The sequence below is a fragment of the Equus asinus genome, chromosome 21, assembly GCF_041296235.1.
Source record: "Equus asinus isolate D_3611 breed Donkey chromosome 21, EquAss-T2T_v2, whole genome shotgun sequence".
Lineage (NCBI taxonomy): Eukaryota > Metazoa > Chordata > Mammalia > Perissodactyla > Equidae > Equus > Equus asinus.
In genome coordinates this window covers 78,133,406-78,149,683 of record NC_091810.1, presented here as the reverse complement: position 1 = coordinate 78,149,683, position 16,278 = coordinate 78,133,406, and the positions used below count along the sequence as shown (strand labels likewise).

At 42.2% G+C, this 16,278-nt stretch overlaps 1 protein-coding gene across 1 annotated transcript in view; it reads right to left on the bottom strand.

Moving 5' to 3' along the window:
- COL6A5 (collagen type VI alpha 5 chain) overlaps positions 1–16,278 on the bottom strand; it is a 130,940-nt gene that overhangs the window by 76,976 nt on the left and 37,686 nt on the right. The window contains exons 4-7 of the mRNA XM_014859456.3: positions 13,885–14,517; positions 8,175–8,741; positions 4,500–5,054; positions 1,573–2,148 (exon numbers count right to left, since the gene is read on the bottom strand). Coding sequence (XP_014714942.3) covers positions 1,573–2,148; positions 4,500–5,054; positions 8,175–8,741; positions 13,885–14,517 — 2,331 coding nt within the window. The remainder of the gene's footprint in view (positions 1–1,572; positions 2,149–4,499; positions 5,055–8,174; positions 8,742–13,884; positions 14,518–16,278) is intronic.

Here is a 16,278-nt window from a genome sequence, read left to right as displayed (position 1 = left end):
AAGGTGCAGGGGTTGGAGGACACAGTGGCAATACCATCAGGTGTTGGGTAAGGTAACTGGCAAACAAAGGCTGAAATGTGACAGACAAGCTGGATGTAGCCAGGAGAAGTGGTGGGCGGGCATGTTTGTGGTGGGTAGAATGGTGCCTGCAAAGATTTGGTGGAACTTCAGAATGGCAGGAGAGACTGTGAAGAGGGGAGGGGCAATAGATGAGGCTGGAGACGTGGGCGGGTGCTAGATGGAACTCAGGAGTTAGAAATTGTAAACCGTAAGCAGAGCAGTGACATGGTCCAGTGTGCATTAGAAAGATCATTCAGTGTTGAGAATGGACTGGAAGGTAGCAAGACAGATGGCAAGGAGAGCAGGTTTCAAGGTAGGAGTCAAGGGATAGGCCAGAACAGGCAGAAGAATTGAGACGGTCCTGCTGCCTTGGGAAAAGTTCTAATTTTTTCTTAAAGATAATACCATTATTCAGGATCTGAAACAAGAAGATAAATTTATTGCTTACTTAAGTAAGGTAGAGCTATGGTGGTCAGACATAGTTTCACTCAGCACAGTAAATGCTGATCTGCATGGGATTTGCAGGAAGGCTTTGTTTGGGGTTGGACTGCTTACAGGGGTGGGATAATGTCAGTCTTAGAAAGATGATTTGTGTTGGCTACAAAAGCAGGTTTCAAACTGGTAGAGAAGAAGGAAGAAAGGAGGAAAGGAAGAAGAGAAGGAAGTCAGCAGGAAGAGAACAAAGAAGGAAAGATGAAAGGAAGTTAGTTGGTTGACTGATTTATTTGCCAGGTTGGGAGAACTGGGCCAATATACGGCAAGGATTCAGACCTTCCAAAGAGGTTCCAGCAGCCCTCCCTAAATGACTTGTCAATCTTGGCTGCTTTCAGAGCAGGTGGCAAGTCTCGCCCATCCCTCACTCAGATGTGATGCCTCCAGCCCACCTTACCCCAGTGGTATCTCATGGAATCAGCTTAGGCCCCTTTCCTCCCTTTTCTTAGCATCCAGTCTCCTTTACCCCATATTCAACTCCCATATCCTTCCCTCTGCACTGGTGGCCCTTATCCAGAAAAACATATTGGAGCGCTTGGACTTCCTGTGGCCCCACAGGATGCCTCTAATCCCATTTAGAGGGCCCTGGATCTTCAAAGACAAAAGTCTGTCTGTTTATACCATGATCTCCACTTGAGTTTGGCATGAAACTGATGCCCAGTGGTGCACTGAGACCGTTAAGCAAATGGAACACCACGAGTAGCTATGAAACGGGGCAAGGCGAATATGATCCTAAGAAGAGTTCCTTTCTGCCAAGAAAAAGGAAGTAGGGTGGCAAGACAGCAAGAACGCTTCTGCAGCCTTCTTGTATAATCTCTTCCGTGCAAGCCATGGTGGGAGGGGACCTTTAGTATCTCTCTCAATTGACATGTTTCTTTTAGAGATGAGAAAACATGTAGCCTGAGCAGAGGAATGTTCAGCTCATGATACCCAGCTAACGAGAAGCCAAGATGCATAATTTATTCTTTGCCTAACTTTTCATTGCTACCCCCATAGAAATTTTTAAAAATCACAACTTACCCTCTTGTGCATTGGCACACATACCCTCTTGTAGAAACTGGTAAGTATCTTTCAGTTCGTCAAAATTATCTACATGCCTAGTATTGTTTTTATCCCCTGCTATAGCCTCAAGTTCATATTGGTTGGCCTTTCCTACGCCCACTGCATAGATGATAATGCCTTTGTTTCTTAATTTCAGTGCTGTGTCACTGAGCTGCGATCGGTCATCAGATTCCCCATCAGTGATGACGATCAGCATCTGCTTCACATTTTGCTTGATGCGGCTGCCATGTTTCTCAGTGAACTGGCTGTTTGCGTGCTCTAGAGCCTTGGCTGTGAAGGTATTCCCGCCTGTGCTCCTGCGCCTCCTCAGATCCTCAGTGATTGCTGCTCCCTTTGAGTACGTATTAAGGTAGAAAAGATCCTCAGGGTCATTAGAATATTTGAGAGCTCCAAACTGAACTCGGTCCCTGCCAACATTTGCTTTCTCCACCAAATGGATAGTTAGGTTCATCATGCTTTCTTGCTGTTGTGAATTTATGCTGCCTGAATGGTCCAGCACAAACACGATGTCTAACAGGTTAATCCTTTTACAATCTGAAAGAAGAAGAAAGCAGGCATCACAAACCTTCTGCAGTACATTCTACACAGAGAGCTGAGAAGGAGAGCAAACTAACATTTGACATGAGCCTACCATGTGCCAGACACTGCAGCTCACTGAGTTCTTAGAGGGCACTGCTGCCATTTCACGGAGAGAGAAGCTGAGGCTCAGAAACGTACAACTTGCCCAGCGCATGATTCCAAGGACATTCGTACCCGTATCTATATGACTCTGTGAGTGGTGGTTCTTATGTTCTGCTCCTGTTCTGCTAAATCTCATTAGAAAGTGTAACGTCTTTTGCTAAGCAGACTTTCAACAGAAAGGAAATGTCAGAAGGTAGTTCAATGTCAATATAATGGTAAGACATGACCGATGTTTGCCAAACTGGTCTGCTGCTTTAAAGAGTTTAGGTGTTCATTGTCTAAGCTGGGCTTTTTGTCCTACTTCCTCTGGCTCCAGCTGTCTTCTCAACTTTTGGTAGGCAGACTTTCCTATGTGTACCACACGTATCTGCGTTTATTTGTGCTCCCTCCCCTGACCTCCTGAATAAGAACTCAGAAAGGCCCCAAGTGGGGGTACAACTAAGGCTCCTATCACCTCATCCCTAGCCCCAAGCCCTCCTCCACCTTAGAAGCCAAGTGACCGCTCTGTCTAGGTCTCCAAAGTGTGGGCTCTCCTCTCTTTTCCTTCCCTCAGTACCTTAAGCACATCCTTTCCCAAGGTTCATTTTCTCCAACTTCCATTTGCCTATCTTACCTCCAATCCTTATTTTTGGCAATGAGGTCTCAAAATTTCAAGTCTCAGACACTGTGGATGAGCCCAGGGTATATCTGCAGGAAACTGGGGCCATGACCCACTGAGATGTGGTGACTAGTCAGGACTCAAAAAATATTTATGAGTCAATCTAATGTGTGCGGCAGCTGAATTTCACCTTATGCTATAGACAGGAAATCTACAAACATTCCATGTATCATAATGAAGAAATGCCAGGAAAAGTCTTGCGAATTTCAAAGGTGGGGCTGTGGACAAGGTAAGGTAAGCCTTTCTTACAAAGTCTCAGCATTATCAAGAGTGTTGGAATCACTGCCATTCTTGGAGGAAGAAAAAACTCCTATTAAGTTGTAATGAGAGAAATCTTAGCGCCATTGCCTAAAACTCAGAGTTCACACTGAGACATTTTATTTGTTAACTTTCTGAAAACTTCACACACATATTCTGAAGAATAAAGTCCAAAAGAGGTCTCTCTGAGGCCAGGGGAATGACACACAACAAACTTACCAATACTTTAGTTTGTTCTCTTAGTTGTACCCAAAACACAGGTAACAGCACATGATAGATTGAAAAGAACAGGCAGTTTTAGTCTTACATGTAGTTTTATAGCCACTTCTCACTCAAAAGCCATTCAAATTGATGGGCTCAAACTGAAGGCTGCTCAATACAATTTTTTTTTTGAGGTAGATTAGCCCTGAGTTAACATCTTCCACCAATCCTCCTCTCTTTTTGCTGAGGAAGGCTGGCCCTAAGCTAACATCTATGCCCATCTTCCACTCCTTTATATGTGGGACACCTACCACAGCACAGCTTGTCAAGCAGTGCCATGTCCATGCCCAGGATCCGAACCTGCGAACCCCGGGCCACCGAAGTGGAACATGCGCACTTAACTGCTGCACCACCAGGCCAGCCCCAGGTCAACACAATTTGAAAAGCACTATAGTTTGTGAAATAAAAATGATGACCCCAAGCAATCATTTAAAAAGTAACAAATTAAAATTTTCCAAAGGGATAGATATGTGAACACACAAATGTAAAATACCTATCTGATAGAAGCTAAGGAATAATATAAAATAATGAAAATATATACAATATATATCTCTTTAAAATACAGAGGAGTTTTTTTGGCGGGCGGGGGGGTGTGTGCTTAGGATACTGGATTTAATTTAACTAAGGTGAAGAAGAATTTGTATTTCTAATTATTTACTACTTAACAATGGTTATAGGTAGCCAAAAAACAATTCTGGGGAATCATTTGGGATTAAAAATTGGCTCTGGAAAAATCTAGGTATGCAGGTATTAAAGAGGTGGAAGTTTAATGTAAAATTCTGAGAACTTCACGGAATACATTTGAAGTCACCAAAACCAGACGATTTTGTTGCCAGACTAGCTGACAACATTGTTAATCTGGAATATCCCTGGAGGTCAATGGGTGTTTTAATACAACAGAGATAAGACCAAACCTTAACATCAAAGTCCAGTTAGAGGCCAAGCCCAGAGTACAACCCACTGTTCAACCCACTGTAAAATCAACAGTTCACATCCTTGAGTCCTGGAGAATAACAGGGCCACTTACCATGGAGAGCACACACACGAAAGATGAGTTTACTTTCTATTGCCTTGAGATCATCGAACTTCTCAACTTGGAAGACGAGGCTGCCATCCCCACTGATCTCCTCTAGCTGAGTCCTATTGGCACCATACACTCCCACAGAGAATATGACCACCTCTTTCTCCCGAAGAGCTCTAGCAGGGTCCCTCACACCATCCTGTGCTTCTCCATCCGTGATGAGGATGAGAAACCTTTTGACCCCAGGACGGGCCCCCTTGAGGCGGCTGAAGTACTGATCTACAAACTCCAGTGCATGTCCAGTATAAGTGTTTTGGTTGATGAGAGACATTCGGTCTATTGCATCTGAAATTTCTTTCTGTGTAAAGTATTTATTAAGCTGGAACTCTTCCTTAGCATCAGTACTGAACTGAACGACACCAATTTGGGTTTTGTCAGGACCAATTTGAATCTTAGCTAACAGGTTTTTCATGAAGGTTTTCATTTTCCTAAAATTCTCAGGTCCAATACTGCCAGAACTGTCCACCAGAAACATGATGTCAGCCTTCATGTCTTCACATCCTGCACGTTATCAAAAAGACCAGAAATAAACCAGGTTGACATTGTTCTCAGAATATGCAGAAATAGTAAAGCAGAAATAAATGCATTAATCAGAAAATGTCAAAAATTAACTCAAGCAACTGCTATTGCATTTGAAAATTTTATTTGCTTCTTTAGCAGGAACCTGCTGACTAGGACTCTGAATCAGAAATCCATCGAAGATTATCCAGAAAGAATGCAACTTCCAAAGCCTGTATTTATTCATGCATCATCATTCATTTATTCACAATTCATTCATTCATAATTCTTGAGGTGCACGAAAGGCCAAGCATAAGGCTATGTGTTAAGGACACAGTGGTGATCAAAAAAAAGGAATCAGAAAAAAAATAACCAATTCCCTGTAGTCATAGGACTGATATTCCAGGGTTTTATGTATACTCTTGAAACACAAAATTCCAAATAATCTTTATATAGCATCATTTTCTGGAATAATTTAAAGTGATTTGATAAGTACTATAAATCAGTATTAAAAATTGGGGTGAAAAGCTTTTACTAGAGATAACAAGTACATTAGTACACACATATCTATTCAACATGGACTGTGCTTTTATTTACACATAAAATTTGTAGATCCCCTACTGAGTGGAAATGGACATATATTTGCATATGTTTATATGTATATGTATATACATACCCACAAAGAAGATCGATTTCTGTAAGCCATAGAAAAAACTACTGTTATTAATTCATAATACAGATGTCGTATGTATGCGTACGTATATACACAAAATATGCAAATAGATTTTCTTTAGCATGTATCTCCTCAGTCTTATCCTTTTTGTCTATTTATCTGTTAGTGCTGTCATTCTCTTACCAGTCCCTCCCTCAACACTCACAGAGTCTATCCCATACTATTTGAGAATAAACAATTAGCATCAGCCATAGAAGGATAAAATGATAATCATTTTTCAATAACTTGTGTAAGGCCCACAAGGGAGGATTAAAACCACCATTTAAGAACCAAGCTGCCCCAGGGCCATCATGAAAGTTGTAAATAAGGAGGTCACTGAAGATGTCTGTGGCCTTGGCAAAGCCCCACGGCTGTGAAGTGTGGCAGGCTTTCCTCCATGGAACACATGTAAACGGAGTAGACTTTTACATGTGGTTTAGTGTCCACAAGAAGTGCCCCCTTGTATCTGTTTGTGACAGACTGCTTCTTGTCCTCTAATATCTTTTCTCCCATTCTTCTATGTCAATAAAGTTTCAGCTAGGCAGATGGCTGGCCAGGTAAAGACTATTTCCCAGGCTTCTTTGAAGCTGGAGGTGGCCCTGTGACTAAGTTTCAGCCAATAGATATGCGCAGGAGTGATTTGGGCACTTCCGGGTCTTAACAATAAGACAGCTGAGTATGGTGGGCTCCCCTGGCCCTTTCTCCCTTTCCACTAACGCAAGGTGATGAGAACTGGAGCTTCACTTTTGGCCTAGAAATGGCAGCTATGTATTGAGCATGGAGCAGCCTCTACTAGACCTGGACTGCTCACTCAGGACTATTACACAAGAGAGAAATAATATTCTGTGTTGTGTACTTTGGGGTCTTCTTGTGAGAGCCACTTAACCAGCCAACTAACCAATGCACTCTTTCTCACTCCATCCGCATCTGTTCTGAGACGAGCCAGTGTTTTTCTAGGCCCTTGAGCTTTGGCTCTTTAGTTTTCCTCCCTCTCTGTTCACCATCTTATGGCTCATTTCCATGTGCATTGCTCGTCTCCTCCTTCAGGCGTGCGGGTGTTCAGGCCTCTGATCTGCAACTGCCTGTACTGCACCTCCTCAGCTTGGTCCAGGACCTTCTCACTGGAGAGGACCTGAGATAGGATCTACTTTATGCCTTCTGAAACCCTCGCCCTTTCCTGGGCATCAACTCCAGGAAACAGTGGGGAAGTTTTCCTCTTGTACTCTTTCTAAGACATCCTGAAGACCCAGCTCTATTACTGTCCACACAGGGAGGACAATGAACAAAATTGGGATTTAGGATTTTGCTGAGAATGCTACTTATTGGCTTGTTTATTTTTCTTTTGATTTTAGTGATGTAGAGAAAATTCCAACACATTTTCTCTTTTGTAAGTTCAAATAAGTCAGAATTCTTTTCCTTCCCTCATCAGTGAACACCTTAGCCAACCTCTGCAAAAGCTAACTTTTATGTAGCACTTACAATGTGCCAAGCATGCTTCTAAGTGCCCCACATGCATTATCACCTGTAAGATTCATAATAGGCCTACACACAAGGGAACCAAGGCAGGTAGACAGTAAGTAATCTATTCAAGGTCCGCAAAGGATAAGTGATAAAGTTGGAGTCTGAACTTTTGCTCTTTGACTCCAGCATCCTCTCTCTTAACCAGTAAGCTAACTTGCCTCCCAGCAGACAATATTTTCACGTGCTAATACTAGCAATCGACACATACTACCTTCAATTAGTAAGTGGCTATTATTGAGAGAAATAACAATCAGGTACCAGAATTTGCAAATTGTTCTTCCAAACTCTTGTTACTTAATTTTTAGTCAGAACAAAAATGCAAACGTGTTTCTGTTAAAAATAAAAATAAACAAGGGTTACATATGTACTAGATATGCATTCATAATAGAGAATAATGGTTGGTGTTTATTATGCTAAATCGACAAGGATTCTCTCCTATAGGTAGGATTCTGTGATCATTTTATAGATGAGGAAGTTTGAGGCTCAAGTGGAAAAGTGAGTTGAACCTTGATCTACCTAAAGCCAGAGCCCATTTTGTTTCCACTGTGCTCACCTGCCTCAGTTAGTGCGTGCGCATGCCCACTCACACACAACTCACACCTAGAGCCTCTCACGCTCCACAGCAGTGGGCTGTGTCAAGGCCACAGCATTCTTAGCAGGCCTCCTACTTAGGACTTCCCCAGTGGCCTCAGGCAGCTGTCTGGAGAGGGATTTTTCCAACCTTGGCAATGGGTTTAAAGGGAGGGGCTGCATCTCTCCAAGGTGGTAAAGGAAGTTAGCAAAACGTTAGCCAGACAGCTGGTCACATCGCTCCCGTCTCAGCCTGGCTTTTAGTCTGCCTGAAGCAACTAAAGAAGTGTGGAGAAAAAAGCCTTTTTAGTTTTGCTTACCTTTCTCAGTGCAGATGCTGTGAACAACTTCACTTTTTATGTTTTTTAAAGAATCAAAGTTCTGCCCAAAGTGAACTCTTTCTTCATTCCCAGCAATTTGTTGCAGCTCCGTTTTGTCAGCCTCCCCAATGCCAACTGCGTGAATGGTGACCCCTTCAGCCCTTATCCTGTTAGCAGTTTCCAGGATGCGGTGGTGGTCCTGGGACTGCCCATCAGTCAGCACAATGAGGTAACAGGGAACCTTGCTTGGCCTCTGCTTCCTTCCCTCCCTTATTTTTGGCAGCATGAAGGCCAGGGCTGCCCCGGTGTGAGTATCACCCGTCAGTTGCTTGATGTTCAAAACAGCCTTCCTTAAGTCCACATCATTAGAATAGACACCGATAGAAAATTCCTCTCTGATCTCATGTGAATACTGCACAACTCCAACTTGGACTCTGCCTGGGCCAATGCTGAACACTTCTGTCACCTCTAACATAAATCTCTTGATTTGCTCAAACTGTTCATTCTGGATGCTGGTTGAGCCATCAATGAGGAAATAGAGATCAGCCTCTTTTGTATCCAAACAACCTGCAAAAAAATGAAAGTGGAAAGTGCATTCTCCATTAATTATAGAGGATTTGGGGAAAATTTTGCAAGAGGGTTTGTAGAAAAACATGAGGCTGTGAAGGTTCTAAAGAAAAAGGACACTTCACGCTTGCAGAGAGAGCCTGTCTCCTTCACTGAGTATGTTCATGCCCATTTTCTCTTTGGAAATTCACAACCTTGTGAGGAAACTGAAACAGAGGGAGGCCTGTTTTGTCTAAGTTCACACAGCCAGTAAATTAATGAGTAAGGAGCAGAATCTCAAGTCTCCAGGCTCTGAGTTAAATCATTTTTCTAGTATTGACACCTGCCTTTTTAGACAGTTTCTGCCTTCATTTCTTGAGAAACGAGATGGGATAGATGACCTTCTGTTCTTACTTCTCCAATAACCTCTTCTTCCCAGAACAACTAGAACAATATATTTAAAAGTAGAACCAGATCATATCACTCTTCTGCTTAAATGATTTATCATTGCATTGAGAATTTAAAATAAATAAATAGACCTGATGTTTCCCCCTGCTTCTGTCTCTGATCCCATTTCTAGCAATTCTTCATCTTGCTCACCATGCTTCAACCACACTGGGCTTCTTTCTGTACTTTGAATGTGCCCCAGGGCTTTTGCACTTTCCCTCCTCTCTTCCTGGAATCTTCTTCCCCATAAATATTCCCATGGCTTCCTCAGTCTCATCTCATCATGGATGTGCTAACTCAAACGTTACTCTTCAGAAACACCTTCTCTTCCCCTTCAGCTAAAGCACATCAATCATTGTCTAATAGACCACCCTGCCTGTTTTCTTTATAATACTCATTACTTTCTGAAATTATCTTATTCAGGTGTTCATGAGCACAGCTTGCTTCCTGCCACAGAATGTCAGCTCCACGAGTACAGAGACTTTGCCTAGTTCTCTGCTTCTGCCCAGTAGGCCTGGAACATCACAAGATTTCAGCAAAAGTTTTTAAATAAAAGAGCTCTCCATGTTCTTCCCTTTGTTGAGCAGATTCTATGAAAAAGTATTCTAACTCTCCTAAGTGTTTTAACTTTCCTGTTTATAACTCTACCTAGCCATTCATTGAAACTGGGTAGGAGAAAGAATATACTTTTAAAATTTGGATTATTTATGCAATTATCTGGTTGAGTATGTGAAAAGATCTTTAAAATAAAAGATCTATAAAATAGAAAGGATCTACAAAATAAATAAATAATAAAAGACAATCTAGTCATTTCAGAAATATTTTTTCTCTTGACAGATTTTTGGCAATTTATAGCTGTTGACACTGCTTCAGGCTATGGGGAATTGGTCCTTAAGAAATCAGAAATACTTGAAATAAATTTTCCCTGAAAATTAAACTATGAAATCCACACATAAAATGTCAGGGCAAAGATAAGGAGTTATCTGCAAAAGATAGGGTTGATCCCAGGTCAGCAAAACTTGACAATAAGAAGAATGAATTGATTTATATAATTAATGAAAAAGATATTCTTCAGAAGGAAGATAGTGGTGGTCAGCATGAAGGAGAGAAAAACGTGAGTCGCAGTAGGTAAGCAGGCAACGCCCATGTAACCTCACTTAGAGCTGTACTGTTCAACACGCTAGCCACTAATCACACCTTGCTATTAAAATGTAAATTTAAACAACTTAAAATAAAATAAAATTTAAAAATCAGCTCTTCAGTTGCACTAGTCACATTTCAGGTGATCAACAGCCCCCATGTGGCTAGTGGCTATCCTATTAAGCAGTGTAAATACAGAACATTTCCATCATCATAAAAAGTTCTATTGGACAGTGTTGAAGAAGAATGTGTCCCAAAGCCTCACCTGTACAGTGATACAGAGAGATAGATAGAGATCTATTTATCTGACTTTGAAATAGAATCATCTACCTAATTGGATGCCACTAGACATTTCAATTATAAAACTAACCCCCTTGCTCTGATTCCACAATTTCTGGCAGTCTTTTGATTATAATTTAGCTTCTCACTTGGTATGTCTACAGGGAGAGAATGTACTTCTCAGAGGACATGAATGTCCAGGCCCCTGGGCACGGATAGGTCTCATTACAAAGATAAAAAATCGAATACCCACTATGTGCTAGATGTGGTGGATACAGCAGTGACTAAGTCAATATAGATTGGTTTGACCATTGGTTAGGTTGTATCTGACCATTCTGACACTACAGAGCTAGCCACCACACTCTGGACCAAGGCAAATTCACTAAGGTAGTGGCTCTCAAACATTGCTAGCATGAGTTCTTTGGGGAGCTTACTAAAATGCAAGTGTGCACGCCCCACCCTTAGAAACTGATTCATTAGCTTTAGGGTAGGGCTTGACCCACTGAGTTATTTACAAGCTCCCCAGGGAACTCTGGTAAGTTTGCAGCAGCCGCTGTTGGGGCTCTGCCTGTATCCCCTCAAATCCTTTAGCAGTTTTGTGCACATTGGCCCTCAGTGCTTTCACTCCAACGGTTAGCACCGGTGTCTGTTTGTGGGTGGGCTTCTCTCAGGTTGTTGGAACCCTCTTTGCTTGGCGCTTGAGTGAGAAGTGTCTGCAAATTTATATTCCCTCATGTGTGCTAGAATATAAATTCTCTAGGTACATTGCCCCCTGACTGGGACAACCCTAAAGTTTAACCCACAGTGTCTCTAGAATGGCCCTGTGGAACTGACCCTCCACAGGACTTTGCTTATCACCCTTCTCTTCCTGGTTCTACTTCCTCACTTCCCTACCTATCTCCAGTTTTTCCTGGGTATATTTCCTAATATATCAATTTCACATAAATCCTTGTCTGGTAACTACTTCTGAGGAACCCAACCTAAGTCAGGCACCAATATTTGAGAGCCACTGAATGAATAAGAAGCCACCCACTGAAGCCTTATGGAAGAGAGCCATCCCCATGGATGGCCATTACCCTAGCCTTGGTTCCATACCTTCCCATTTAGAATTTCTATAATGACAATAATAGTTGTTTGTCACATCATTGCAAACTCCTTGAGAGAGACCACATTATACATCCCCCCTATGTCTTAATAGTTCGTATAGACCAAGGTGGCTGCCACTCTGAGGGACTCCCCTACGGATCACTCAGGCGGTAACAGGGGACTTGTCTCTTGCTGCTGCTTGTGACATACATGTGCCAGAGGAAATCTGGGGCAGGCCCAGGATGCATCCTTAAACCTTCAATTGACTGGGCTGAGTTTAAAATTAGCCTTTAATAACATTGGAAGATTACAATTCTTTTCCATGTGAGTGCTGCCAAATTCCAGTTCCAATTGTTTGGAAGCATTTTCTCTGCAGAGGAAATGTGTGAACACAGCAGATACCTCAGAATTAGATAAACTCAAAGTGACATCAAGCCTCTCTTGCGTGTACCTTTGAAAAGAGCTGAGGAAAACTACAGCAGATTCACAAAGCATCTTAACTAGGATATCCTTCACTAGAATCATGGGAGGGAAAAAATAAAAAAGATCAGAAAGTGAGAAAATAATCATGGTTGTACATAAAGATATAGGAACAAGGATGACCCCTGCAAGACTTTTATAAGAGCAAAACATTGGCAATGACCTATATATCCAGCAGTTTAGGATATGTTAAACAAATTATGTTATATCCGTGTGATGGAATATTATTCCCAACCTAAAAAGAATGTTGTGGGGCCAGCCCAGTGGTGTAGCAGTTAAGTTTGTGCACTCCACTTCAGCAGCCCAAGGTTCACGGGTTTGGATCCTGGGTGTGGACCTACACACTGCTTGTCAAGCCATAGTGTGGTGGCATCCCACATACAAAATAGAGGAAGATTGGCATAGATGTTAGCTCAGCAACAATCTTCCTCAGGCAAAAAGAGGAAGATTGGCAACAGATCTTAGGTCAGGACCAATCTTCCTCACCAAAAAAACAAAAACAAAAAAGAATTTTTGCCAAAGAATATTTAAAGAAATGGACAAAAGTTCGTGATCTAAGATGGATGGAAAAGTGGGTAAGGCAGATAATATTAGTTATCCCCAACATCCATTCTCTCCTTCTACACTAACTGAAGCCCCAATTTTTACCTACTTGACTGCCCCAAATAAAGACTACATTTTTCAGCTCCCATTTTTACATCTAGGAATGACAAGGTGAGTAGGTTCTGGCCAATGGGATGTATGCAGAAATGGTGTGTGTAATTTCTGGGAAAATCCTTGAAGAAAGGAGGTGGAAGCCTGCCCTGTTCCTTCTCTTTCATCCTTCTTGCTTTCTGGATGTGAATGTAATGCCTTAAGCAGTTCTCTTGGGCTATGATCCTGGCAATAAAGGCCACAAACAGCAAAAAAATAACAGAGAAACAGACAAGGTCCTTACACCGTGGTGCACCCCACCAGCTCTGTCTGCCGACCTCAGGACTTATTTGCGTAACAGAACACACAGTTTTATCCTGTTTAAATCACTGCTATTTTTATTTCTGTTAGTCGCACCCAAATGTAACTGTAGCTCATACAAGTTACCTATCTGTATATTCCTGCACTGTCCAGCAAACAGCCAGCAGCTACATTTGGCTATGAAAATTATAATGAATTAAAATTTAATTAAATTTAAAATTCAGTTCCTCAGTTACACCAGCCACATTTCAGTACTCAACAGCCATATTTGGCTAGTGGCTGCCTTACCGGACAGCACAGATAGAGAATGCTTCCATCATCACAAAAAGTTCTGTTGGACAACACTGACACACACAATGATGTACCATTTTTTAAAAACTGTGTATGTGTTTGTGTGTACATGAGCATAGAGAGAGAGAGACGAGACTAGAAGACAAGAGAAATAAATGTTAAGAATGGTTTTATCTGAAAGATAGGATTACAGATGATTTTATTTTCTTCTTTGTGTTCATCAACATTATTAAAATATTTATAATTAACACTTTTTTTCACATTTCAATGAATTATGATTGAGTTATGCTAAAAACTTCAGCAATTGTAATTATTCAATGATTTTTAGTAAATTTATAAAGGTTTGCAACCATCATCAAGATTTAGTTTTAGAACTTTTCCATGATTGCCAAAGTTCCCTTATCCAATTACACTCAGTCTTGCTCTTGTCCCAGCCCTAAACAACTATTTATATTTTACAATAAGAATAGTAATTTTTAAAACATACCAGTCTCATCAAGATTCCTTTGTTCGGCACGAGTAGAAATTTGATCCCATATTTCATTCTGGAGTTTTTTCTGAAAGATCCTACTATAACGTTCCAAGTCTGCATAGGACTTCAGCGTGGAAACCCTCTGTCTCGGAGGGTAAGACACTATTTCTTCTAACTGCGTATTGTTAGCCCCTTGGATGCTCATGGCAAACACAATTATATCCTCCCGCAGAAGTTTCTGTGCCGCCTCACGCACCTCATCATCTGATGGCCTGTTAGTGACCAGAACTGCGATCTGAGGCACCCCCTGTGCCCTTCTACTGCCACTTGACTCTGAAAAGGCTTCTCTCCTCATCATGTCAATGGCAGCCCCAGCATTGGATTTCCCAGCCTGGAGAGAAAGCTTCTGGATTTGCTCCAGAAATTCAAACTGGGTTGTGCTTGATTTCAGAGAAGAAATAGTCTTAGCTCTGTTGCTGTAACTCATAAGTCCAATCCGCATGCAATTGTCCTTCACATCCAGGGAGGTGGCAATGTTCTTCAGGAAGTTCTGTAAGTTCCTTAAGTTTTCTCTGGTTCCCAATGACTCGTCCACCATGAAAACGACATCAGCAAGGGAATCTTTCTGGCAGGCCACAGGGAAGGGAACTACGGAGACAGGAAAAGTATGAGGATTAGTACAAACCACTAACCCAGAGTGAGAAAGGCACTTTACCGATTGTCAAAAGACATTAGTAAAGGGGCTGGCCCCGTGGCCGAGTGGTTAAGTTCGCGCGCTCCGCAGCAGGCGGCCCAGTGTTTCGTTAGTTCGAATCCTGGGCGCGGACATGGCACTGCTCATCAGACCACGCTGAGGCGTCGTCCCATATGCCACAACTAGAAGGACCCACAACGAAGAATACACAACTATGTACCGGGGGGCTTTGGGGAGAAAAAGGAAAAAAAAAAAAAAAAAAGGACATTAGTAAAAACTGAGGTAGTCATGACAGATGTAGTTAGCATAGTTTTCTTTTAGTGAACAAAAGATAAAAATTCTGAATGAGACTTACAAGGGTCATTGACTTCAGAGGCTTTGCAATACTGTTCCTGCTATCTGAAGAATGCTTCTTACCAATTTTCTTACCACAACCCACCACCACGATCTTCATGACCACCAGCACCAGCAGTATGACTACCACCACCACCTCCACTTCCACTACTACCACCAACAAAAACCACCAACCACCACCACCTCTACCACCAGCACCTCCACCTCCATGACCACCACCAACGAGAGCCACCAACCACCACTACCACCTCCACCTCCACTACCACCACCACCGAAAGCCACCAACCACCACCACCTCCACCTCCACTACCACCACCAACGAAAGCCACCAACCACCACCACCAACTCCACCACCTCCAGGTCCAGCATCACCACCACTCTCAAGTGCTGGGCTGCTGGGATCAGTTAGCACAAATATTTCTGACCTCAGGGAGCACACATTCTATGGGGAGGATAGATAACTAGATTATATTATTTTAGCCAGTAATAAATGCTAGCAAGGAAATAAAACAGGTGACTCAATTGAGTTACCGTGCTGGAGATGTGGGGTGGTACTACCCTAGCTGAGACATAAAGAAGGAAGGTTTATCCAAGAAGATCACATTTGGGTTGAGACATGAATGAAGAGAAGGACTCAGCCACATGTTGTTCTGAAGGAAGAGGAATTCTGGCAGAAAGAAAAGCAGCAGGTAGGAACAAACAAGAAGCTCAGAGTGGCTAGAGCCAGTGAGTGAGGAGAACGATGATGGACGAAGACAAAGGGAGGTGAGGCTCAAATCATATAGGCGTCATATGGTCTTATTTAAATCTTAAGTATCACCCCAGTTGCTGAGGGGAAATAATGAATTCAGGGATATCAATTAAGAAATAATTACCCTAGTTCCGGAAAAAAATAAGGGTTCTTGGACAAGAACAACAGCAGATAAGATGGAACAACAGGGTAGTTCTGATACATGAATTAGAGATAGAACAGAGAGAACTTGATAATAAATTGGATGCGAGTGTTGACAGGCAAAGAGGGAGTGTTGAAAACTCCTAGGTTTTTGGCCTGAACAACTGAGTGGATGTTGGTGATGTCTTTTACCAAGATAGGGAAGAATAAGTTGCACGGGGGATTCAAGAGTTCCATTTCAGACATGCTAAGCTGGGGACACTACTGGAGATGCCAGGGAGGCAGTTGGTTACATGAATCTGGAATCCAGGTGAGAGTACATTATATACACACAAAGCACCTACTCCCGGCACAGGTTGAGGGACCACAGCTGTGGAAAGGGTAGCCAAGAGATAAGCTCAGTCTTGCCAAGAACTACCCATAAGGGTGAGCTCAGAAGTCATAAGGCATGTCTTACTTATCTCTATCC